At 43.4% G+C, this 27,709-nt stretch overlaps 1 protein-coding gene across 2 annotated transcripts in view; it reads right to left on the bottom strand.

Moving 5' to 3' along the window:
* Positions 1 to 4,450: 4,450 nt before the first annotated feature.
* Positions 4,451 to 27,709, bottom strand: part of Wars2 (tryptophanyl tRNA synthetase 2, mitochondrial) — an 83,492-nt gene continuing 60,233 nt past the window's right edge. Inside the window, exons 3-6 of one of the 2 annotated variants that reach the window (XM_059265950.1) lie at positions 19,445 to 19,525; positions 16,798 to 16,883; positions 6,765 to 6,883; positions 4,451 to 5,244 (exon numbers count right to left, since the gene is read on the bottom strand). In XM_059265950.1, coding sequence (XP_059121933.1) covers positions 4,796 to 5,244; positions 6,765 to 6,883; positions 16,798 to 16,883; positions 19,445 to 19,525 — 735 coding nt within the window. In that variant the 3' untranslated portion in view covers positions 4,451 to 4,795. The remainder of the gene's footprint in view (positions 5,245 to 6,764; positions 6,884 to 16,797; positions 16,884 to 19,444; positions 19,526 to 27,709) is intronic. The other variant, XM_059265951.1, reaches the window with a different exon arrangement.

Genomic DNA, 27,709 nt, shown 5'->3' with positions numbered 1-27,709 from the left:
CCTTTGGAAGTCAACCATAGTTGTATTTATTTCCAATTCTTCATTTATATTAAAAAAGATCTCTGGACCAGCATGGTGGTGCAAGTCATTAATCCCAGCATCCAAGAAGCAGAGGTAGGTGGATTTCTGTGAGTTCAAGGCCAGCCTGGTCTACATAGTGGACCAGGGCAGTCAAGGCTAAGTAGAGACCCTGTCTCAAAAATTTTTTTTTTCTAGGCCTGTGAATGAAATGGGAAGAGATGTGAAAAACATATCCAGGTTGTAGCCTTTGTTCTTTGATCAACTTTTTGAGGTGACTGGGTGCAACAGTTGACATTATGTGTCAGCTTGTGTTGCATAGATAGCTGGTGAAACTTCCTATTTTCCTTTTTGGTGTACTGTAAGGTTATTTCTAGAAAAGACTGGAAGCTGAGTCAGTAAACAAAGACTTATCATTGTCAATGTGGCCAGGCCCCAGCCAATCCATTGAGGGATCACTTCGAAAACTTGGGAAAGGCCAACTTGTTCTTTCCTTGAGCTGGTCCATTTTGAAATGCCAAAGTCTGGTCTTCAGACTCTGGGACTTACACAGGAGCTCCCATGCCAGTCTCTAGGTTCTGAAAGCCTTGGACTGAGTGTACCACTGATTATTTAGCCTTTAAATCTGGACTGGATCACACTATTCTCCTGAGTCCCTCGATTGAAGACAACAAACATACTATGATTTTGACTTTTTTCTCCAATTTTTGTACCAATCCATACAACAAATTATTTTTTTTAGGATATATATATATATATATATATGTATTATATATATATATATATATATGCTATGTGCATATGAGTATAGGTGTATGCTAAGTCCAGAGATATCAGATCCCCTTAGAGCTGGAGTTACAGGCAGTTGTGAGCTGCCCAGCATGGGTATTGGGAAACAAACTGCATGTCCTTGGCAAGAAGAGTATATGCCATTAACCACTGAGCCATTCTTCAGCCCCCAATAAACTCCTTTTTTTTCCCCCTGTTTCTATGTGTCCTATTTGATTTTTCCCCTGGAGAACACTAATGCATTGAGCAAGAATCTTAATTATTATGGCAAATTTAGATTTTATGCAGTAGGAGTCTTAAATAACAGGATGCAGTCAACTCTAGTCTACCAGTGCACTGACTTTGCTCCTCAGAGGTTATCCCGTTCTAATGCTTCCTCCCACCTCCACTTTTGGAGATCTTTTCCATGTTGTCTTTAATTCCCAGTAGACAGAAGTGTTGCCAGGGGGTAAAAACCACACAGATAAACAGGCAACTGGTTTGATAGATATAATTTCCAGTTTTCCTAACAGGCTTCCTTAACAGGGAAAGTGAAAGGTGCTGGTGAGATGCTTCAGCAGGTAGAGGTGCCTGCTGCCAAGCCTGACAGTCTAGTTTGACCCCTGGAACCCACAGAGTGGAATAAAACCAGCTCACGCAAATTGGCATTGGACATCACACATGTACTGTGGCATGTATACGCACATGAGCATGTGCTCATGCACCCATGTGTGCACGCACATGCACACACACACACACACACACACACACACACACACACACACAATTAAACAAAATTAAAATAAAATGAAAGTAAAAAGATCCTTGGAAGAAACATGTCCAGTGATGCCCTCAGATTACAGACATCTCTGACAAAGATCTAAAAGATAAAATGTAGGGGCCAGTAAAATGGCTCAACAGGGAAACATACCTTATGACCTGACTTTGATCCCTGGAACCCCCATGGTGGACGGAGAGAACTGGTCCCATACATCATCCTCCAACCCTGACAGATATCGAAGGGAGCAGGCAAAAGCACCTTGGCTTAAGCACTTTAGACTTTACCCTGTAGGGTGAAATAAAGTTCAGGTTCCTAGGCAAACCAAGAACTTTCCAATGGCTGATCAATCTCCTCCCTAAACCTTACAAATAGTTGTTAAGCATCTTTAGTTTTCTAGAAACATTATAGCTGTTCTTAACCACCGAAAGAACAAATGAATCTGATTGGCTGGACTGAAAGGCTTGCATTGTAAAGGTTGACAATGATGGAACATTCAAGGAAGCCCCTAATCTCTAAATCCTGATTGGTGAAAATTATAATCATAACTTGGCAACAAATATTTGTGATTTTCATGCTTATAAACCTGTTTCTGACCCTCCTTGGTCTGTCAGGAGAAACAAGGCTCTCGAGTCCCTGTCCTGCAGCCCTGATTGATTAGTGATCCGCTTACGTGGTGATTTAATAAAATCTTTGATACCCATGTGTTGTCTCTCTCCTTCCTCATGGCACATAACGGGCCAGGTGTAGCATGCCTTGGCATGAGCCTGCCACACAAATATACACACTAATAAATAAATGAATTAAGAAAACAACATGCCACCCCAACAACGACAATAAAAAAGGTAAAATGTATCTTTTCCCTGAGTCAAGTTTGTGTTTTAATCTTGACTCTGGGATGCCGTGTCTCCTAGTCCCAATTGTCTAAAGTGACAATGGTGTGTGTTGTGAAATCAATCTTAAAATTAAAAAATAAACATTTATTTGTATGTGAACAGGCTTGTGTATGCCACTGTGGTCTCTCTCACTCTCTCTCTCTCTCTCTCTCTCTCTCTCTCTCTCTGTGTGTGTGTGTGTGTGTGTGTGTGTGTGTGTGTGTGTAAGTCAAAGCATGTTTTGGGGAGCCAGGTCTCTCCATTTACTATGTGAATCTCAGGGACTGAACTCAGGTAGTCAGGCTTGGTTGGCATCAAACGCCCTTTTCTGCTGATCCACCTTGCTGGTCCTTGCAAAATCAATCTTGATATGAGGCCTTCGTGTGCAAGCCAGGACTGCCATTTCTGTCTTCAGGTGTGAACATGGAAGTGGAGATCTATGTCTGGGTGGTTTGTGATTTCCTAGAGACTGGGGCAGACGTAAGATGAGACGCTTCCCTTCACTGGCAATATTGGAGGCTTCAGTCCTCACTCCCACTGGAGTCTGGCAGAGACAACAAGCAGGCGTCTCTGCCATCTAGAAGCGAGGTCTTGGGACCCACGTCTGAGGTTTTGTTTGTATCAACTAGCTGAGTTGATACAAATAAAATCACTATTTCAGGCTTTGTCTTTCTAGTACCTATCTTCAAAACTGGAATGTTTGGAGGTTCAAAACTTTGGCTCTCGGGGCTTTGGGGAGAATTGTTAAAAAGCACTCGTTGTGGGAGTAGGGAGAAAGGGCTTCACTCTTGGGTCTGCTTCTTACTTAGTGACGCTGTACGAGCTAATTCTACCTTTGCTGTACGAGCTAATTCTACCTTCTGCCCCCTGGTTCCACTATGTGTAAAATGTAACTCCTCTCCAATGTGTGCCAGAGGGAGGGGTTGGTGAGACTAAACTGAGATGGGTATAAAAATAAAAGTGCTTATTAAGAACACGATCCAGCCAGGCAGTGGTGGCACATGCCTTTAATCCCAGCACTTGGGAGACAGAGGCAGGAAGATCTCTATGAGTTCCAGGCCAGCCTGGTCTACAGAATGAGATCCAGGACAGCCAAGGCTACACAAAGAAACCCTGTCTCAAAAAATAAAAAAAGTGGGAGGTGGGGGGCGGGGAAGACACATGAGACAACAACTTGGCCCTGCATAATAAGTAAATGAAACTGAGGTAATACAACAGCTCTCAGATGCTGACCTCCTGAATCTCTGAATTTAAGAACCAACATTTGCTGGAATAAGCCTGCATGGCTTCTTGGGAAACAAGCAGAAGTTAGGTAGATTATTGTATTAGATTATTATATTTTTATTTATTTGTTGTTGTTGTTGTTGGTGGTGGTGTGTGTGTGTGTGTGTGTGTGTGTGTATTTATACCAAGGTGCACAAATGGAGGTCAGAGGACAACTTGCCAGTCAATTTTCTCTTTCCACCACGTTGGTCTTGAGGATGAACTCAACATGACTGTCAGACTTGAGCCTGAGCCACCTTGCTGGCCCAAGTTAAGTCACTCAAATACTTGAGGTTATAAACATCATCTCGGTGACACATGAGCTGTAAGAATCAACCTGTTTTGAAGAACTCCAAAAACTACTAGATTCAGGATTACAGCATAGGACCTCTATGTACAGCTTTACAAAGGGTTCAGAGATAGACAAAGTGCACCTGTCACAGTACAGATGGCACAAATAAGCACACATCACTGCTGTGGATACCGCTCTGCATGCTGTGAATGTGTTGCTCTGATTGGTTGATAAATAAAATGCTGATTGGCCAGTAGCCAGGCAGAAAGTATAGGCGGGATAAGCAGACAAAGAGAATTGTGGGAAGGCTGGAAGGCTGAGTCAGGATGCCAGCTTGCCATCCAGGGAGCAGCATGTAATGGCACATAGGTAAAGCCACAAAAAAACGTGGCGACATGTAGATGAACAGAAATGGGTTAGTTTAAATGTAAGAGCTAGTCAATGGTAGGCCTGAGCTAGTGGCTAAGCAGTTTTAATTCACATAAGCTTCTGAGTGATTATATTATAAGTGGCTTGTGGGGGGTCTGTGGGGCTGGGCAGGACCGGAAAAAACTTCAGTGACACATCATAGCTCAGTTATTGTTTAGCTGTCAAGTATGTCGGAATACTTAAGACCCAAAATACGGTGCCTCAGTTAACTGGGGTGCAGAGAGCTGCACCTGCTTCAGCTCTCCTGATAATAGCATTTGCTGATGGAATTAGAACATCGATTGGAAGCACTCATCAAACCAAATATGTACAGACTAAAATCTGCCAGAGGAAAGTTGTCTTGACTGGAGTGCAGGTGACTGGCTGACTTTCCTACAGAATCCCCACCAATTTCTTCACCTCCTCGAACACAGGACAGGCTAATTCTTTGGCTTTTGCAGATCCAACAAGTAAAACCTTCTTTAAATGGTCCTTATCCATTTTCAGTCTCTCAATTTCTCTCCTGATTGGAGCAAACTTCTCGATCACAGCATCCGCCACCAGCAGCTTGTAGCGCGCAGTGTCCAGGCCGGCGCTCCTGCGCACCACCTCCTCCACAGAGAGGCCTGACACCGCTGCATGGATTGCCACCATGTTGGAGACGCCAGCTCTGCTGTCCGGCTCGTAGGTGACCTCCGACGTGAAGTCCGTCACAGCCTTGCGGAATTTCTGCATGATCTCCTCTGGGCTGTCTGTTATTCCAACAGTTGCCAGTTTGTCGGGGTCCGATTTTGACATTTTAGCAGAGGGATCACGGAGGGATTTCACTTTCTTCATGGATGCTAGTGAAAAGAAGACAAGTCATCAAGACTGTTACAATCTAGATCTCGAAGACACCAAAAATACCAGAGATATTATCTGACTGCACAAATAGCACACCTTCATCTTGAAGAATTTGAGCAGTTTATCAAATGTGGAAGTAAAGACACCAGAAACAGGTCTTGATAATGCAATATCCACATCATGTATGGGTAGTGATTCATCCAGTGTGTAACTGGCACAAACAGAATTATGCTGGTTATACTGCCTATGCTGTGCACACTTGGCGAGTGCCAAGATGGCTCTGTGAACACAATCTATATTTTTAAAAACTTGTGTGTGTGGATGTATGTACAGATACATACGTGCCATGGAGAGTTTGAGGCCAGGGGCAACTTCTGGGAATCTGTTTTCATCATCCACTCTGTTTTGAGGCAGGTTATCTTTTTTTTTCTGCCACCATGCAGCATCCCCTAGGCCAGCTGGCCATTCTCCTGCCTCCACTTCCCACCTTGCTGTAGGAATGCTTCATTTAACCATCTGTAGCAATCCTTCCACATCTCTACACAGAATTATAAATTTACAGGCACATGCACACACACATACACACAGTCATAGAAACACACACACACATACACACACACACACACACACACACACACACACACACATACACACACGCAGAGAGAGGGGGGTGTTAGGTTATGTTTCATACTCCAGTGTTATTGATACCTGCTTTGTTTATGGCTATTAAAGATGAAACTGAAGTGGGTAAAACAGCAATAGAAATCCTGTTTGCTAAAAAGGAGGTTGACTTCAACACATGAGATACCCTAGCAGAGCTGAGGCTGGCATTTCAGATGCACTGCCCCATCTCTCCTGTTCATCTCAGAAAACCACCTTTGGGGATCATCCACTCTTCCTCATTTTGTCTGGACTATGACTGAGCACTTCTCATTCTCCTGACATTTGTCTTACTGTGAATGTTAAGAAGGGTGAGGCTTTGGGATCAGAAGAGCTGACAGGGCTCAGCTCTGTGATCAGCTGGACATGTGACTTGAACACATGCTGAGCCTTAGTTGGCTTATGCGTAAAATAGGGCATGTAATTTGCTCTATCAAATAAAATCTTATTTTATATAAACTATTGACATATATTTTAGAAACTAAAATTATGATTTTTTAAAAAAGTTTCTCCCATATTTTACAATTTTGTTTTTCCTTTTTGAGACAGGATTTCTCTGTGTAGCTTTGGAGCCTGTCCTGAAACTCACTCTGTAGACAGGCTGGCCTGGAACTCACAGAGATCCGCCTGCCTCTGCCTTCTTAGTGCTGGAATTAAAGGTGTGCACTGACACAGCCCAGCTCATAATTTTTTTTTTATATTTTCTAGACTCCAATATCATCTCCTAGTCCCACATAACCCCAAACAAAAAGGATTCCAGTTAAGAATCCCAAATTTAGTCCCAGCTAAGTTCCAGGTCTCCAATCCACTTACTCTTCAGTGTGTGCCCAGATTTCATAACCACCCTCTTGTCACTTACTGAGAATGGACTTGGGCAATGGAAACAACTCCCCATACTTCTGGTTGAAACTTCGAGCTAGATCCTGAACAAGTTCCATGTGCTGGACTTGATCCTCCCCGACAGGAACGTGTGTGGACCTTTAATAAAACACAGACAGAAAACTCAGCAAGGCTCCTTCTTAGCCGGAAATGGTATTGCAAGCAGCTGCATGTCCTGTGTCTACTTCACTATTGGTGTTCAACAAATGTTCACCAACTACAGAGGGAACACCGAGACCCGAGTCTTTATCTGTGTGTCAGACAAATGCTGAAGAGATGTTTGTCTACTCTGGTTCTGTTTCACCCATCGCAAAGGAGTGCAGCCATCAACACCAGCATGACGGGATCTTGCCGGGAGGGAGCCATGGCATCCTCAATAGCACATGCGCTGCACATAATTGTGTTTAAAAGCCACTCCTCATCCCTCACCCAGTCAGCACAGATTACTCCAGCCTAGACCAGATGCTTTTACCTCAGAGCTGCGGCTCACACTTGAAAGATACCCCCACCCAGTCTTCAAATTAGAGATGGCAGACAGCTCTTCCGGCCAGAGTTTTCCCTCCTCATCAAACAAGAAATGATTTGAGATCTTTCGGCAATATGCGCCTTCATTTCAAGTCACTGTAACCGGAGGACAGTTAATATGCCCTGGGAACTTAAATGGAAATCTCAAAGTACAACATAGATGGGTCTTAAAGAAAGCAAATTGCAGAGCATGTGAGGAGTACACTGACATTTATGTAAATTATGAAAGTATACGTTCAAACGCAACATATTCTTATAGATGCGCAGGTCTGCAATGATTAGAGCAACCTGGTAAAGGCTGAAGCTGTGGTTCAGTGATTCAGCACTTGCCTCAGACGTTTAAGACACAGGGATGAATCTCCAGGACTGAAAGACAGATAGCAATGATGATCATGATGATAAAAAAGAAGGGGGAAAAACAAGACATACCGAAACCCCCTGTAACTGCTTTTAGAGAGGGAAGAAAATGATTTGAGAAAAAGGACTAAGGAAACTTGACTTTTAACTAAAAATGTGTATTCATTAAGAAATGAGGATGTGGGAAAAAAAAAAACCCACCCAGAACGCAGAGAATCTATTTATGATGCTCTCATTCCTGCATGTGCACTTCAAAGCATGGAATCTTGGGGTGGAATCCGGGAAGCATGCCCATGGGTGGAGACAGGTGATTTCAATGTTAAATGCTTGGCTGTGGGGTTAGGTCTGATAACACAACTGCAGCTTCTGATCAAGGAATTTTAATTTGGAAGAAGCAGTGAGTTACCATCTCGAGTTTCTCCCTCTTCCCAAGCCTTCAATCCCTCCACAAACTGAGGTAATGATGGCACCATCCTCTTCCGGCTGTTTCTACGGTTACCAAGGGGTGCTCCTGATAGTAAAACCTCAATACATGGAAGCAATTGATATGACAACTACCCACTAATGTTTGATACGATGAAGGACAGAATGGCAAGAGACGTATATGGCCTTATGGGAGTCATACTGATTTCTCAAATAAGATCATCTTTCTTTTAATGGCCAACTCACGCATTGAGAAAACAGAAATACCAATGCTCAACCCCAGGGATGGCCATAGACCAGATGACAATCCAGACTTGGGTACAAAGTATACGTGAGACCGACAGGCAACTCCCAAATATAAACTATTTTATAGGACTTCTGAGAACTCTGCCATAAGAAAAACAGAAAGTGAGTGACAAGGTGAAAGCATGGCCGAGGCTGTGAACTAGGAAGTGCTTCCTCCTTTTCTGAGGTCAGCAAAAGTAGATTGGGGAAGCTGCAGAGGGCCTGGGAGAGCTAAAGGCACTGGAGCAGAAGGCCAGTGGCTGAGTGAGTGGTAAAAGTGGCATGGCTACTCCGGACCCTCCGTTCAGCACGGGCTCCTCTCTGGGGTACACAAGCACATGGCCTGCTTTTGTCAATTTCTCTTCGGCTGGTCTTCGCTACTCTTACCTAGTAATTATAGTGAGGCCCATATGCAGAGGTCACCTTGGCTCCCCCAGCCCAAATTAGCCAACAGAGCAGGTTAAAAAGCAATTACAGTAGCCCATAGGAAATCACAATGGACTGCAACTAACACAGAAAAAACAATTACCATAATCAATACACTTTAAGCACATCAAAATGAATATTTCCACATGTCAAAATGGTTCCAGACTCACAAAGCCACCCCACTAAACAGAAAACACATTTAGTTTCCACAATGACGCTGTGTGCGTCTTGCCTCATGTCAGATCCCCGACTCTTTTCTTACAATTCTGTGGGGTTTTGATTTTTTTTTTTTTATAAGAGGATTAAAAACATTTTAATTTTTTTCACCTGGTCCTGTTGCTCCACGTGGCGTTTGCATCTGACTTTGGTTTGTTTGTTTCTGGTCCCTCTTCCCTCTGCGGCCGCTGCCGCTTTCACCTCCTGTAATTTATCTTGGCCTTTGCTTCTCATCCCTCGAGTTCACACTTTACATTATTCAGCCTGTCTTTGATTCCACTCACTTATGGGGCTTATTCTCTTCACGTTTTCAACCTCTCTCCTCACAGTCTGCCTTTCACTTCAAATAATTTAGGGCTGTTCTTTTAAAATTTATATCCGACATAACGATATCCATATTAATACGGCCACTCTTTCTCTCCTTCCTTTTTATTCCCTCTCACCCTGGCTGTGCTTTCTCAGACACAACATAAAACAAAAGTCTTTCATAATTTTGATTGTTATAACTTCTGTCACATAATAATGCCTCTGATCTTCTTCTTTGGCGACTGAACCGTTTTTCTTTTGCTTCGATCCTTATTGCCTCGAAGTTTTCTGGGGCTCCGTCCCGCCCCTCTGGCAGCATTAGTGTCCAGATGAATGATCGTTGCCTATGTAGAACTTGCTTTTCCCTCCTTGCTTGGCTGTGCCTGTGAGGTTTCAGAACTGCTGCCTTTACTCGGCGGGCTGGGGAAGGGGCTTGGAGTTGTCTGTACTGTCACGAAGGATTGGCTCCCCCTCACTGATTGCTTACTGGACACGCTGCAATGACTCTCCATTACAGCAATTACTTTTAGACACTGATACTCGTCAGAAACTGAGTGGAACTGTAACTTCTCACTAGTCCTCTCCTAGCATTGCCCACCTTAGGCAGGGCAACACCACAGTAAATGTGTGGTTACCCCCGACACGTCACTCGTGCATATTTGATCTACTGTGAAGTTGTAGGTCTTCTTCTTTACCATCACTACCGTGCTCTAGGCTGGCGAAATGGCCTCTGGACAGACTTCCCAGCTGCTGTTCCCCTTTAATCCATCCTCGCATTTAAGGTTTCCTTTAGAAAGTATCGCTGACACCCACTTCATCTGGTCCTTAAAATACAGAGACAGCTTCCCACTCTTGGTGGAGCACATATTGGCTTGTTTGTTGTCAACCACGGTTCACTCCGCTTTCTGCCAGCTCCCAGTTTCCGGGGCCAGAAGCCTGGAGAGTCCATGCCCAGACTGCCTCCCGAGGGAGTGTGGTTTGATAGAGCACTATGCCCTCTAGCTAGTCCAGAAAGACAGAGGACTGACTGTGCAGGCAGTAGGGTAGAACGCCATCGGGGCAGCAGCTTTCAGGACCTCGGAAGACTCCAGGACAGACGGCCTTGGGCTCACCGGATGAAGTTTAGGAACCCTATGATTTTAAGACCTGCTCTAGAAAAGCTTACTCCCAGGAGTGACACTTCCACCCTTAGACAACAGGACGACTCTCCTGGAAGCTAAAACCACTGAACTGAAATCCCAGGCCACTTATTCTCCTGTCTACATTTTTTTGTTTTGTTTTGTTTTGTTTTGTTTCTTGGCTTCCTTTGTACTTTAAATGTCCCCCAGAGACCAAGTGCTAAAAGGCTTAGTCCCAGTCTTTGGTGCTACCGGGAGATGTGGAACCACTTAGGAGCTGGGCCTGCTTAGAAAGAATCAGGTCATTGGGGTGTGGCCCTTGAAGGGGACTTGGGGACCCTGGTCTGCCTCCCTATACCTGTTTTTGGTCACCATGAAATAAAGCAGCTTTGTCCCACCATATGTTTCCACTATGATATCCTGCCTCACTCTAGACCCAAAGCAATGAGGCCAACCAGTCACGGGCTGAAATCCCTGACACCTGAGCCCAAACTGACTCGAGCTGACTTTACCACAGGGATTTTGTCACCGCAAAAGAAAGCTGACTGACAGTTTGGTTTTCTACTTACAGTTTTTAAAGGCCCACCTCCTCATTCTCCTGTGTCATTACAGACCTCTCTCTCTCTCTCTCTCTCTCTCTCTCTCTCTCTCTCTCTCTCTTATCTCTTTTTTAACATTTATTTACTCTGTGGTGTGTGAGTGTGTGTGTGTGTGTGCGTGTGTGTGTGTGTGTGTGTGTGTGCATAGTATGCTTGTGGTGAGAAAACAGCTTGTGGGAGTCAATGCTCTCCTTCCACGTGGGCTCTTAGGCTTGTACTTAGGTTGTCAGGCTTGGAGGTGAGCGCCCTGCCCTGCTGAGCATGCTCACTAGGCCCATCTTATCTTTCGATTTACAGTCTTGGCCTTTTCTCCTGTTTCTCACCTCAAATTCTTGGGAAGCATACATAACCTGATTAGTGAGGTGATCACTCTGTCTATACAAAATTATCAGATTTCCCCTGAGAGTTATTTCTCTCTTTTTAAAATTTAACCATTATTTATTGTTACTATTTATTAGCAGTTTTGGTGGTGCCTCACACACACTAGGGAAGTGCTCAGACACGACACTACCTCGACCTGAAAGCTAATTTCTTCATGCGGAAAATAGGGAGGGATATTGCCCACCTATCTTATAGATGGGGGTATCACCCACCTATCTTTTTTTTCTTGGTTTTTTGAGACAGGGTTTCTCTGTGTAGCTCTGGCTGTCCTAGATCTCACTCTGTAGACTAGGCTGGCCTCGAACTCACAAAGATCCGCCTGCCTCTGCCTCCCAAGTGCTGGGATCAAAGGCGTGCGCCATCATTGCCTGGCTTGCCCACCTATCTTATAGGTGGGGATATCGCCCACCTGTCTTACATATGGGGATATCGCCCACCTGTCTTACATATGGGGATATCGCCCACCTGTCTTAGAGAGCTGCCATGAGAATCTGAATGCCACGTATCTATCCGCTATTAGGATGCCCTGGAAAACACTGCTCAACCCTTGTCAGTCTTCCCTTCTCTTCCCTTCAAGGGCATGTACAGTGGCACACCTAGAATTCTTGTATTGCATATACACCTGCTGAATATAATAAATACACTGTGTGTATCTCTCTCTCTCTCTATGTATACGTATATAGGAAGAGAAACAAAAATAAAGAAAAATAAATATTTACTTAATATGTGGCCAGCTATTTGTTTTTGAGAATTTCATGAGTATTATATTTACATCATTTCCACTCTTCCTTCTCCCCCAACTCTTCCCATGTTCACCTCAACTCTCTCTTAAACTCATGACCTCTTCTTCTATAATTATTGTTACATACACAGACACAGACAGACAGACAGACAGACAGACAGACACCCTCCATCCCAACTGATTCCATTTAGTGTTGCTCCTATGTATATGTGTTTAGGACTGACCAGCTGGGATTGGAAACTATCAGGGGGCATGTCCCTGGAGAAGACTGATTCTCCCTCCCTGAGAAGCCATTAACTAGCTAGAGCTCTTCATCTGTGGTTGAACCCATCTAAGATTTCTCCTATTCACATTGGTATGTCATCTGGTGTTGTCATTATGCAGGTCCTGTCTAGATGACCATATTGTTGAGATGTCATGGGTACAACTTCCCTGTCATGTCTAGAAGACATGATCTAGCAGCAGGCCTTCTGGTCCTCTGATGGCTAGCTAAATAAAATTAGGCATTCAGATAATTAAGGAATGTATAAATAAAAATTAAGAACTTCTGCTATTTTTAGAGTGTTCTGTCTTCATGTATCTTCTATTATTATCATTATTATTTTGATGGTGCTAGAGACTGAATCTAGGGCTTCATACACACTAGGCAAGCTCTGTACTACTGAGCTACATCACCTACCCTCTTTTTACTTTTATTTTGGGACAGGGTCTCACTAAGTCACTCAGGCTAGCCTTGAACTTGTGACCTTCCTGCCCAGACTGATAAACAGCTGGAATCACAGACCTGCACCTCCAGGCTTGACTTAAATTTCTGTTATTTATCATGCTCTCTGAGTAAGATAATCTCAGCTCTCCATTCCTGAGTTCCTTAAACAACTCCTATGGAAACAATTACACATGTCTTTTATAAGCCTATCTGAAGCTGCTTCTCCATTCCTTTCCTAGTGTTTGTTCTCTGGCTCACCACACCACTCATATTCTAATGCTGACTTTGACAAAAGCGCATACAAAGCCTGTACTTGACTTGCACCAATCTTTTATGCAGAGGCCACACTTCCTGGGGGATAGAAACCACAGATATTTTACCCATCCTTCAATCTATCGACCTACCTATGTTTATAATATAAATATTCCTAGACATTCTGGCCATGACTTTTCCCAAATACAGAAATATGTGAAACAAAACAAAAACAAACAGAAAATACTCCCAAATGTACAGGCGGTCTAGCCTGAGACTAGACAGAAGAGAACATGGGGCTGTTTCTCTTAGAAAAGGGGCATGCAGATGTCCGCATCTGTAACCTAATCCTGGCATTAGATCTGGCAGGTAATTTCCAGACTGAGGAAGGAGACCATCATCTTGAAGACACGAATGCCTACCTTGGACTAAACATTAAGTACTTTTATAAGCGAATCCTGCTGATGTTGGAGGTAGACTGAGGCAGAGAGGAAGCCAGTAAAAACTTTTATGTTTACCTGCCACATGTGAACCATTTACAGTTTTGTGTACGATATGAGGACATTCCCAACCTCAGACTTGACTCTAAAAATGGCAGCATGCCCAAGAGTGGTATAGCTGGATCTTGGGGGAGATTGATTCCCAATTTTCTAAGAAAGCGCCATATTGATTTCCAAAGTGGTTGTACAAGCTTGCATTCCCACCAGCAGTGGAGGAGAGTTCCACTAGCTCCACATCCTCTCCAGCATAAGGTGTCTTCAGTGTTTGATCTTAGCCATTCTGACAGACATAAGGTGGTATCTCAGAGTCGTTTTGATTTGCATTTCCCTGATAATTAGGGATGATGAGCAATTCCTTAAATGTCTTTCAGCCATTTGAGCTTCCTCTGTTGAGAATTCTCTGTTTAGTTCTATAGCCCATTTCTTAATTTGACTGTTGGGCATTTTGCTGTCTAATTTCTTGAGTTCCTTATATATTCTGGATATCAGTCGTCTGTCAGATGTGCTGAGGGGCCCCCAACTGGATCAGGCCCTCTGAATGGGTGAGATAGTTGATTGGCTTGATCTGTTTGGGAGGCATCCAGGCAGTGGGACCGGGTCCTGTGCTCATTGCATGAGTTGGCTGTTTGAAACCTGGGGCTTATACAGGGTCACTTGGCTCGGCCTGGGAGGAGGGGACTGGACCTACATGGACTGAGTCTACCAGGTTGATCTCAGTCCTTGGGGGAGGCTTTGCCCTGGAGGAGGTGGGAATAGGGGGTAGGCAGGGGGGGAAGGGGAGGGGGGCAGGAGGAGGGAGAACAAAGGAATCCGTGGCTGATATGTAGAACTGAATTGTATTGTAAAATAAAATAAAATAAAATTTAAAAAAATGGCAGCATGCAAAACATGATTTGAGATCTTAGGAAGCTGCTTCACTATGCCAGCCTTCTAACAGTGCCCTCCTATATCTACAAACCATACGGTCTGTATCAGGTGCTATCAATCCTGTACAATTTGCTCAATAACTCCCAGAGGTGTCCTTGTTCATCTAATTTGTAAATAAAAAGGCTGCAATATCATTTTGCCAATGGATTTTGGGCAATTGAGTATATATCAGTTGCCTCTTGCCACACTTTTAATTTTTTTTTGTTTTGTTTTGTTTTGTTTTTTATCCGAGAAAGGATCTCTCTATGTAGCCTTGGCTGTCCTGGAACTCACTCTGTAGACTAGGCTGGCCTTGAACTCACAGAGATCCACCTGCCTCTGCTTCCCAAGTGCTGGGATTAAAGGCATGTGCTACCACCACCCAGTAACAGTTTTAATTTTTTCAGCATCAGTTACTTAAAATCAACTGAAGCCTAAAAACATACATGAAAAAATCCCAGAAATAAGCAATAAGTTCTAACATGCATGTCACTGTAAGCAACACACTGTCCTTCCCCTGCCTGTCCTCAATCATCAGTCAGCACTTCCATGATGACTATGCACCTTGATAGCTACATGAGCTCTCCCATCAATGGGCACAGCCTCACAATGACTACGCTACATCATACCGGCCCCAGAGTGCACAGACAGTGTTGCTGGCAAATGGAAGGGAAGTGGTGAAAAGATGGGCTTTCTCCACTTAAGGAAAAGAAACCAACCATGTATTAAGACTGCTCGAATCTATAATAGAGACTAATCTGTCTGAGAAATCACAGAGTTGGAAAAAAATTAAGTCTGTGTTAGTTTTAAGAAGCATGCTAACCACTTTAACCGCCCCCACCCCCTTCAGCTCGCTGATATCATCAAACAGCATGAGAAGCACAGCAGGAAACAGCAGCACAGTGAAATAAACTCAGAGCGGGACCTGGACAGAGGCTGTGTCCAGCTACCCAGGGGCTGAGGCAAGAGGAACACACATTTGAAGCCTGTTGTGAATTCAAGGCCAGTCTGAACAACTTGGCCAGACCCTGCGTCGGAAGCCAAACACAAAAATGGGACTGTCAATCTATGACCGTGGTAGGGTGCCTGTCTAGCAAGCATGAGGCCCTAAGTTCAGTTCCCACTAGAGAAAACAAAACAAAACAGGCATAGGCAGAGAGCCCACACTCCACCATTAGAGATTATTCTTATTATGTATTAGTATCACCTTTATAGATTAGCCACTAGAGATTAGTGTTCTGCCTGTTCTTGTCCACCGTCCTCCCTCCCTCCTTCTATCTCATCCTCCTCTCTCTTCCCCTCCCCTTCCCTTCTCCTCTCCTCTTCCTGGCCACACGATGAACAGTTTGAGCTACTACCTATTTCTGGTCACTGCCATCTAGTGCCCCACCAGAGACTCAAAGCGACAAAACTGCCTGATCTTAGACTGGGAGCACCCCCAGGACTCGGATCCTGACTCTGGATTTGCTGCTGACCACTCTGTGTCTCGGCTTCCTCTTCTGAGGAATAGGGGCAACGATGGTCAGTTTTACAAGGCTGTTAGGGTTCACACACAGAGATGACTTGGAAAGGTCCCTAGCACATAGTAGGCACTCTGCACTAGCTCCAAATAGCACTAGCATACAGATTTAGTATGCAGTGCTGACTGGTATATCTGATCCTTTTTGCAGCTCCTTCTCCACAAGTCCAACCTTTTCCTGAAGAGTTAAAAAAAACTATTGTGTGGCACATGCCTGCAATTCCTGCACATATCCACAAGGAGCCTGGGCTACACAGTGATGGGAATGTCGTTCTGTATGCTGTGAATGTGTGTTGCTCTGATTTGGTTGATAAATAAAATGCTGATTGGCCAGTAGCCAGGCCGGAAATATAGTATAGGAGGGACAAGCAGAGAGGAGAATTCTGGGAACAGGAAGGCTGAGTTAGGAGTTGCCAGCCAGCCACAGAGGAAGCAAGATGTGAAGGCAAAACTGAAAAAAGGTACCAAGCCACACGGCTAAACATAATAAGAATTATGGGTTAATTTAAGTGTAAAGCTAGTCAATAACAAGCCTGAGCAAATGGCTGAGCAGTTTTAATTAATATAAGCTTCTGAATGATTATTTTATAAGCGGCTGCAGGGTCTGTGGGGCTGGGCAGGACCAGAGAAAAATTCAGCTACAACACAGTAAATCTTGCCAAGAACAAAGAAAGGACATTCACACACACAGCCCCTCTCTTCTCAGGGTGAGGGTACATAAGCACAAGACGAAGGCTGGCCCCCCTCCTTACTTGTAGCACAGAATGTCTGCCGCCTGCAGTACTGGGTATGTGAGTAGGCCTACTGTCCCATCATGCTTCTGCTTCGCAGCCTTAGCCTGTAGAAACAAGGAGAGAAGAGAAAGAAATCTGACTTGAACCTGATTATATTGCTCAATTAAGAAACATTTAAAGGAAGCAAAGTGTGATCTGGAGCCACCCGTAATAACATCTATTTCAGTCCCTTTTAGCAACTCCAGCATCATCTGGTTGCTTATCATGTTCATGCTCCAGGCTCCAGGAGAACTAAGAGGGACTTTTTACCATTTGTATGCTATTTTATTTTTGGAGCTAGGGCAAAGCCTACCCAAGCTCTACCACTGAGTTGCACACATGGTCTCTTGCCCCAGGAGGGATCCTGTACCAACCACCTCTGTTTCACTGAGGACAAAGGGATTTCCTAGATTCTAAATCAGCTACGTTCAGAAATCATTACAAAATTAAATTTCTCAAAATTAACAGGAGTCAACTCTGCCCCTTATCACAAATGTTACTCGCTGAAGTTCATAGAAGATTAATTTAGAGAAGAGTAATTTGTGAAAAGAAACAAAATAACTCAATTTTTGAAAAGCTGCTACCAGGGCAGGCAAAACAGCTCAGTGGTTAAGGGTGCTTGCCACAAAGCCTGAGGATCCAAGTTCTATCCCCAGGACCATATTCTGGAAACAGAGAAGTTTCCAGCAAGTTGTCCTCTGGCCTCCACATGCCACTGCTCACCCTGCTTCCATACAGGATAAATAAAAATGTTAAAAAAAAAAGATTAAAAAGTGAAAGCCATGTTGCATTAAATTTACAGATAAATTTCTACCTATTTATTTATTTACTTACTTATTTAGTGTGTGTGCTCTTGTACCTGTGCATGTTGCCATGACTGAAGGCACATGCCAAAGCTTGCATGTAGAGGTGAGAGGACAACTTTTGAAGAGTCAGTTCTCTCCTTCCACTGTGGGTTTTAGGAATTGAACCAGGCTAGTGCTGAGTTATCTTGCTTCCCAATTTGTGGATATATTATCACTATTATCTTTATTTATGTGTATGTGTGTCTGTGTATGTACATGCCACATGTGTGTAGGTGCCCACATAGGCCAGAAAGAGGGTGTAGGATCTCCTAAATTTGGAGTTACAGGCTGCTGTGAGCCACCTAATGTGGGTGATGGAAGACTCAAGACTCCTGAGCCATTTCTCCAGCCCTGCAGTTTTTATATTAGCTTATTGGTCTTTGTAATTACAAAGGAAGTGAGGTGATGTAGAGAACACTAGTATTTACTGAGTGTTGTTAATGTGCTATAGATGCTTTACTCATCAACCCTCCAGGTAACCCTGACCTCAGCAACCCTGACCTTCACATTACTCCTCCTGTGCTCACTGACCTGATCAGAACTGCCCTTAGCATATCTTCCCAGGATACTGAAATTCTGTCTCAGAGAACTTTTTACCCTTAATTACTAGGTTCAATCAGAAATTAGTGGTATAGTGTTATACTAAAACAGCAAAGCCTTGCCTAAAATTAAAATATGTTAGAGAACCCTATGAAACCTTTGTTTCCAATTCCCGGCAGGTGGTCAATCTGCAGTATCACCGTTAGTGTCTTATTTAATACCTGTTCTTTGAACACCCACAAGACATCAGTTTCTGTTGTAAACAACAGGACAGAAGTTCATTTTTTTCTAGTTCTGGATGCCAAGAAGTACAGGGTTAAAACAAAGACTAGAGCTAGAAAAGAGACCCCCTTCCCACAACCACCTCCAAGACTGATCAGTTGTGCCTTTTTTAGTGTCCTTATTTCCTTGCTTTGGGAGAGAGGTGAAGGGGCTTGCTTTAAAACAACAATCCCACTCATGAGGGACCCACCCTTCCCATCTGACCACCTCCCAAAGCCCCAGCTGCTGGGGGTTGGGCTTCAAGGTGAGGCTCTGGGAGAGAGGCACCCATGCACCCAGACCACGAGGTCCAGGCACTGGCACTGCAGGAGGGCCTCTCTCTGTAGTTTAGGGAATGGCTTCTGAAGAACAACTTCCGAGGAAACCAACGGCCCAGAAGATAGGCTCAAAAGTAGCTGAAACTAAAATTAGTGTTGACATAGTTGGAGCCATCTACTTCCAGTTATCCAGTAGCAAAAGTAAATGGCAGTAAAGCACTATGAACTATCTAACTTATCTTTCTTAGTGGCACTTCTTACAACAACAGTCTTAATTTTCTTCTGTGGATTTGAACTAGGCTCAACTTGTTTAAATGTGAAAAATGTTATCTCTTCTCCCCACAGTGAAAACATTCTTTCCGGGATGCTTGTTAGTTCCAGGGGAGATGGGAGGCAACATCAGGGAACAGTGTTCCAGAGATTCTGATTGTTCATTAATTATAATGCAGCAGGTCACAGTCATCACCAAGTACATTCAAATATAGATAAAACAAGTAACAAATAGAGTTCTGAAGGCAGAAGGAGTCTTGGTGAACCCTTTTATATTTTGCTTCACACTGTGATGTAGAGAGGTGAATGATGCTGGTCCAGCCAATAGTGAGTGGCAGACCAGGGTGGCAAGTGAACTCAGGACTCCTAGGTCCTGGCACAGCAACACACAGAAGCCTTCCTTTCCATTAACAACCATGCCCTGGCATTTACCTTCCACTGGTGTAAATGCTGCAATCGAGGCAGTCTGACCATGCAGGTGAGGATCCAACTTAGCTGAGTGTGTTCAGATACCTAGGGGGGGAAAATAATAAAGGAGGTCAATGTCTTCTTGCACAGAAGCAGAACTAATCAGACGAGACACATTGGCTGAAATAGTTGAGAATGACCCAAGTCAACATTATTAAAAGGAAACAGGTAAAGGGCTGGGCTGTGATTTCTGACACATAGACCCTTAGGTCAAGGAGAAGAAGTTATAAAAAACAAAACAAAACAAAATTGTGGGAGCCCACAAAGGTTTCCTAGTGAGATCTAAGCTTGCTTTACACAGCAGGGCTGCATTAGGGGATGGCTTGACCACATGTATGGTCACCAGGTGTTTGAGATGGCCTGCACTTGGCTGTGCTGGGGGGAGGTCTTTTGCTCCACCCCTAGCATTCCTTTAAAAGCCCTTTAGCAGAGACAGAAGGGGCTGGTGGGTTTTGACCCAGGCCCTCCCAAGGCTATCCTGTGTTTCTAACTGTCTCTCTCCTCTATATTTCTATCTACATATTCCTCATTTCTTCCTGCTCAAGAGCACCCTGGGAGAAAAAGTGGGGGTGTCCCCCCACAAAACAAAAAACCCAAACCAACTAATACAAATACCAGTCTATTGTTTAAGTCCTTAACATACTTAGCAAGGAGGTAACCATGGATGTTACAGTATCTTCAATGTGGATTCCACTACATCTTATGGTATCCATCCCCGTGAAATGCCAGGCTTGTCAATAAATTCTCCTCTCCTCTCCTCTCCTCTCCTCTCCTCTCCTCTCCTCTCCTCTCCTCTCCTCTCCTCTCCTCTCCTCTTCCTCTCTTGTCCTCCCCTTCTTTCTCCTCCCCATTTGAAGTCCTCTCTGACCCTCTTTAAATCCATGAAGACAGCTACACTACTTATCACATAGATGGTAAGTAAAGGCACCTAACTCCAATGAAAAGCTTGGCCTGTTCAGATCGGCAGCGATGAGAAAGTGGTTTGGCTACATCACCTGTCTTTCAAGGGGGAGTCTTAAAGATCCTAGTTCCTCCCATCCTGACTTCTTCTCCATCTTCATTTCTTTCTTTTGTTTTCCTGGCTCCCACCACTAATCAACAAGAAAATAAAAACTCTCCTCAACCTAGTTTGAATCAAGTTTAATCAAGTAAGCAAAACCTGGCAACAATTGGGATGATTCTTGGGTCCAGGCCACATTCTAACTGATGACCTAGAATGTGAGTCCTAAGCATCCCATTTCTGGGCCCTGGGGATTCCGAGTCTATTGATTGTGGCATTCTGTGTCCATATGATTCCCTTAAAATGCAGAGACTCTTGCCAACTCTGCAAAGTGGCCCCAAATGTGTTCTCTGTGGGTTTTGCAAAGGGAAGACAAAGGAATGGGGATGAACCAGCTCAGGCCTGTTTCACTAGCAAGGAACCAACATCTGGAGTAAGACAGTTTCTCTCTTTTCCCCTTCAAGTTAGAAGGAAGAGTTGTTTTTCACGTGTTTGACAAGGAACTGCTTTTCAAGTTTTGCAAGTGGCTGGGTGGAATCTGTCATCTTTCTTCTAAGAGGCATTTGGGTTTCAGTGCAGGCAATGGCCATGACAGCCCTGCTCGAGAAAATCGCTAACGGCTGCTGTAAACAAACAGCGATGGGACACAAACAGTAACCTAGGATGTAGCCAATAGGATTAGAGTTGCTGCCAGTCACCAGAGGAAACACATTCCCATTTGAGCACAGCTAACACACACTAGTTTCAGGCATGAAGAAGAGTGAGAGAATCCTTTTTCCTCTTTATTGAATGGAGGAAAGGAATGAAAACACAGCAAGTGACTGCGGGCGACATGTGGAAAGAGGCAAGAAACGCTTTCCCCTCAACGCTGGCTCCAAGGCTTAGCCTTGGCAACATGATAAAAAGCCTACCACTGTGTCTCCATGAATGAAAGCATTTTGCTTGGAGTAGCTTTTTGTTTGGCCATATGGAATGAAAATTGTTTAATATTCTGCAGAGATTTTGATGTTTCCAAATTAGCATTAAATTAACTCAAATGGATGCTAGTAGATAAAACAGGTAAAAGGTCAAAGCCAATTAACTTTTTGCCATTCATCTTCAATGATTTTATGAGAAATAATATGAGAATAATTGTCATAGTCAAGACAATCACATGGAGAAATACAGATTTCTATTTGGAAAAAAAAATCAAAAGTGGTAAATACTTAAATATATTATTTTCCTATGTTGTGAAGCCACAAACAAAACAACTATATGATCTGTTTTAGCCACAGACAAACAAAGGTATGGGACAGCGAACTGGCCTACTAACCATCCACAAACAAATCTGCAGGCATCAACAGAACAAGACACAAGCATTCTTCAGCCACTGCAGTTTGCCTGCCTTGTTCATCCCTGTGAAACACAGCCTGGTGCACTGTATGTACTAGGTACTGGACACAAGTATGAACTTCAGCAGAAGCTGCAGAAAGAATAGAGTTGTAAACCAACTTGTTGATGCAACTTCCAGGGAGTAGCTGCAATGGAAGCTGAATTACAGTAGGTGAAGGCAAGATATGAAGACGGACACCCAAGGATGGCAGTGTGGCTTAAAGCTTTGTCTTGAGAGCTAGCTTGAGGGTTCTGCTGGGGAGCACAAGTACTTTTACACCCTTGACAGAAGCATGGTCCTCTTCTAGGGGGGAAGGCTATCTCCTTGGATTGTGTAGTTTCAGGAGGAACTTGCAGGGGGTAGGAATGGGTCCCTTGCCTAGCCAGCCAGATCATCTCAGACCCAAGAGCTTTGTCTTTTGAATGAGTTGACATGGGTCTGAATCCTACTTCCGTTACTTAGCTAGGTTACTCTGGGTAACCAGATACTCTAGTATTTAAGTAAGCTCTTTGTACTTCAGTTTCACTACCTATAAAATAAGGTTAACAGCAGTATGCTGTGGGATGTTCTGTATGTCAAATGTGTTGCTCTGATTGGTTATTAATAAAACACTGATTGGCCAGTAGCCAGGAAGGAAGTATAGGTGGGACAAGCAGAGAAGAGAATTCTAGGAAGTGGAAGGCTGAGGCAGAGAGACACTGCCAGCCGCAGCCATGACAAGCAAGATGTAAGGTACCGGAAGGCCACGAGCCATGTGGCAACTTATAGATTAATAGAAATGGGTTAATTTAAGATAGAAGAACTAGATAGCAAGAAGCCTGCCATGGCCATACAGTTTGTAAGCAATATAAGTCTTTGTGTGTTTACTTGGTTGGGTCTGAGCAGCTGTGGGACTGGCAGGTGAGAGAGATTTGTCCTGACCATGGGCCAGGCAGGAAAACTCCAGCTACAGCAGTATCCACCTAAGAGTGCTTAGAACAATACCTGGCACAAAGTCAGTTACTATTACTATAGATATTAAAAAAATACTGTCTCCCCATTCCACATGGTCACCTCAGAAGGAGGCCATTCCTCTTCCCCTCCCTCTTTGGTCTTGTTCTCTAGGAAGCTGCCCTTGCCATGTTCCCTCAAATCACAGACACACTCCCACCTCAGTGACTTTACATTGGCTCTTTTCTCTGAAGGAATTCTCTAATTCCTTCACCTTAACTCCTTTCTGCTCAACCATTACTAGATCCCATCATCAGAAATAGCAACCTGTTACCCTGAATCACATTGCAGATTGTAGTTGATTCTTTTTTCACATCATTTATCACCTAATATGATGGTTTGAATGAAGATGGCCTCTATAGGCTCATATGGATTAGGACACGTGGCCTTGTTGGAGAAAGTGTGTCAGTGGGGGGGGGGGCGCACTTGGAAGCTTCAAAAGACTCTTCCAATTCCCAGTGTGCTTGTGGATCAAGATGTGAGCTCTCAACTGTTCCTGCCACCATGCCTTTGCTCTACCATCATGGACTCTACCCCTCTGAAAACCTAAACCCAATTAAACACCTTCTTTTATAAGTTGCCTTGGACGTGGTGCTTTGTGCTTTGTCATAGCAACAGGAAAGTAACTGACACCTTCTAATATAATTTACTGCTGGCTTATGTACTATTGTTATTATTTATTTTGATAATTCAACAGAAATTAAAGATTTTTATTTGAATTATTCACTGGCACAGCATGAGTACTTAGCACAGCACTTAGGACACATGCATATTCATCAAATATTTGCAAAATTTATGAATAAGATTAAAGGTTAATTAATAGAGAAATGACAAAATAAGCATGATAATGCAATGACACATATGGCTGTTACAGTTCACGAAGGCATCAATGAGGTAGAGTAACAGGTATGTTTATGAGCAGTTTTCCAATGACGATTGAGGAGGGAAGACTCACTGTGAATGATGTGGGCAGCATTATCTCCATGATAAAAATGGAACAAGTGGAGTACTGACATTCTCCTCTCTGCTTCCAGACCCACCAAGATGTGAGCAAGAAGCCTCATTTCCCAGCTGTTCCAGCTGCAAATCATCCTGCCTCCATGCTTTCCCAACCATGATGTACTGTACCCTCAAACTGTGAGCCATACTAACCCCTTCCTTCCTTAAGGTGCTTCTTTCCAAGCATTTGGTCACAGCAACAAGGAATGGACTGAATGCTGTGGTGCAATGACATTCTGCACAATAAAAGAGACCAGCTAGATTTGACTCTCCACACAGACCATAGAAATACACTGTTCTGTCAGGTATGGTGGTGCACGCCTTTAATTCCAGCTCTTGGGAGGCAGAGGCAGCAGGATCTCTGGGAGTTCCAGGCCAGACAACACTACAGAGTGAGACCCGGTCACAAGCAAACAACTTTTCCAAATCCAAATCACTCCAGGCCAAAAACACACATACGACTCTGTGAAAAAAGAAATCTGTGAAAGGTACTACAATATATTACTTTTGTAAATGTCTTTAAGCCACAAAACCAAGAAGCATTATATATTCCCAAGGAAATTATAAGTACAAAAATATGAGTTTGTGGGAAAATTAAGTATCAATTATGAGCTACACTGATCACGTGAAGTTCAAGACTGTGTTTGTCTATGGTGAAAGGAAAAGGATGTGAGGGGGAGAGATGAAAGGGCTGTACAAGGGAAGGACTTAAAAAAAAGTTCAACTTTATCTACAATTGTAAAAGTTTATGGGGCTGGAAAGATGAAGCACTGTCTGCTTGCTCTTCCAGGGGACCTGGGTTCAATTCCCAGGACCCACATGGTGACTAATATCCATCTGTAACTCTAGTTCCAGGAAATTCTACATCTTCTTCTGGCACCAGACACACAAGTGGTACCCAGACACATGCAGGCTAAGCACACATACACATAAAATAGTTTATGGTGTGTGTGTGTGTGTGTGTGTGTGTGTGAGAGAGAGAGAGAGAGAGAGAGAGAGAGAGAGAGAGAGAGAGAGAGAGAGAGACTGTGGAAACCAGAGAGGCTGACACTGGGTATTTTTCTTCTATTGTTTCTTTTTTGAGACAGGGTCTTTCACTGAATCTGGAGCTCACTGGTTTGGCTAGCCTGACTGGTCAGCGAGCCCTTGTATGGGTCCATCTGTGGGTGACAAGGACCTGAATCTGGGTCCTCAAGCTTATAGGGTAGGCACCTTACCAAATCATCTGGCCAGCCTCATAATCTATAATTTACAAACTAAAAGGAGCTGAAAGGAAGTATGAGAAGATATTAACAACATTCATCATTGTGCTGAGAATGTGAATGTTCCTTATGTCATTATCTGTATTTTGCTGTATTTTTAAAATAAAAAAAAAGCACAGGGAAGCTGATTCCAAAATATGTACTTGCTAGATATCAATCATACCTAGTCAATCACCCAGTTCAGTGTTCCTGGGTCAGATCTCCAACACACCCTCAGGGCCCCTCAGGATTCCCTATTTCCCACGTGAAAGTTACCTTCCCACGAATCAGGGCCTGGACATTTCAGTTAGGACACTTGGAAGACTATTCTGACTCACAAATTCCCATTTATTGCTTCCTCTCGGAAATGTGCAATTTCATGCTGAGTTATTTTTATTAGACTCTTATCATCCCCATGACAAATCCCTTTAACAAGAACCTTGTTTGGGGATCTGATTTTAATTAAAAGAACGCTGTATCAGTGATACACTCTGACTCTCCTCAATTGGATTGCCTCCTGTCAGTCTGCCAGTGACTATTGGTCTGTACATATCATGAGTTCACTCACTTTTTCCTTGTCCAATATTTCCCAAGCTAAACATGCTGATTCTATCTGCCTGCTTCTAACTCAAAAGTCACCTCCATCTTAGTCCTGTGGCTTATTGTGTACATAGGTTCCTCTGTGCATACTTTTTCTTAATCTGAAGCATTTCGTTTATCAGCTTTTTAAGGACAAACTAGGTAACAAATTGCTCTTGAATTTAAGTGCATCACAGACATTATCTCTTTCTTATTTACATGCTGATGCCTATAGATTATCCTTAACTCTGTATCTTTTCATTGCAGAGTCTAACCTGAAGGAGTAGTCCTCTCTGGAACTCCCCATTCTCATGTCAGAGGAAAAAAAAAAAAAAAACAAAAAAACAAGAGAGCCAGGGCAAGGGTGGGACGCTGCAAGATTCTTGGGATAAAGAGAAGGGGATCAAAGCTTGACACCACACACAAGTGGTCAAGAGAGGAAGCAAGGCTTAAGTGGCTGCAAAACAACCAGAGCAAATAATGAAACGACACTAAGTTCTTCCCTATCTGAAAGAACCTGAATAAATGGAGGAGAGTCACCAAACAAAGGCTACATGGATGAACAGGTAAAAAACAAGATCCAGCGATATGCTGTCAACGGGAACCTGAGGAAACACATATGCTAACAGTGAGAGATTTTCCATACGGACAACAGCCTAAGGTGGCTTTGCTTGTGTCTGACAAAACAGCCTTCAAGCACCACTCTAGCTTGGACAAGGTGTGCACCCTGCTCCCCACTCGCCAGTGGCTATGGCAAATGAGATGATTGTCCCACTTCAAGGAAAAACAGAGGACGGGGCTTGTGACAGCATTTCTGCTTTCTAGTGAAAATCTCAATTTTAGGAAACATGTCCCTTTCATTCCCCAATACTTAAAGCTCCCCCGAAGAGATCTGTGATGAAATTAACAACATGGCTCTTTAATACTGTAAATAAAATGTGCAGGAATTCCTAAGTTTTATACAACTCACTCTTAAGTTTGAAAAAATAAAACTTAAAAAGCACTTTGGAGATAATAAAGAATAGTTCTCCAATGTTAAGTCAGACAGGAATTACTGAAAACACACGTGAGAATTCAACCATAGGAAAACAAGGGCTTTTTTTTTTCTATAGCTGTATTAGCTACTCGTCTTGTTCCTGTGACAAAACACCCAGAAGAGCAATTTAAGGAAAGGCTTATTTTGGCTCTAGGTTCTAGAGTATCACAGCAGGGAAACTGTGGCAAAAGGAAGTGGGTCACACTGAAGGATGCTGAATGCAATGAACACCTGTGTTCAGCTGCGTTCCTCCTTTTCTTAGGTTTAGGACCACAGCACATGGAATGGTACCACTCACATTCAGAATGGGTCTTCCCACTTCAGTTAACCCAATTAAAAAGACAAACCACACACACTGAGAAAAGATAGCATAGAACAAAGGGTTAGTATTCAGAAGATGTAAAAGACTTCTTCAAATCAATAAGAAAATACAATTTAAAAAATGTGCCGAAAAAGAAATACAAATCACAGATGAAAACAGAAGGGTTAAGAGAAAAAAAAAATTAACTTCAATCAGAAATGTAAATTACAGCAAGACAGCAATGGAAAAAGAAAAACATCTTACAACACTAATATTGCTGAGGACGTAGAACATAAAGAGGGTCCAGGGTGGGAATGTAAATTAGAATCAGCGTGGTGAGCGATCTGGCCGCATGAGTAAGGCTCACAGAGCATGCATCCTCATGATGCTACTCTTGGTTCATGCATTTAGAATCTCCCAGTGCCAAGAGGGCTCAGAGGTAAGGGCGCTTGCCACCAAACTTGACTGTTGAGTTCGATTCCTAGGACCCACATGGTGGAAGGTGGAAGGAGAGAGCCAACTCCTGCCAGTCATCCTCTGACCTCTTCATGCAGGTCACGGTGTGTGCATGGTCCCCTCCCACACAAATAAATAAATATTAAAAAAAAAAACCTTCCTCAAGTACACAAAGAACATTTTCAAGTAGGACCACAGCACTGTTGTTTTTTAGTTCAAAAAAAAATTGCAAAAAAATTCTAAATATTCTTGCCA

Source organism: Peromyscus eremicus, chromosome 6 (assembly GCF_949786415.1).
Source record: "Peromyscus eremicus chromosome 6, PerEre_H2_v1, whole genome shotgun sequence".
NCBI classification, from domain to species: domain Eukaryota; kingdom Metazoa; phylum Chordata; class Mammalia; order Rodentia; family Cricetidae; genus Peromyscus; species Peromyscus eremicus.
Note: the sequence above shows the minus strand (reverse complement) of the source record. Positions and strands in the feature narration are given on the sequence as shown.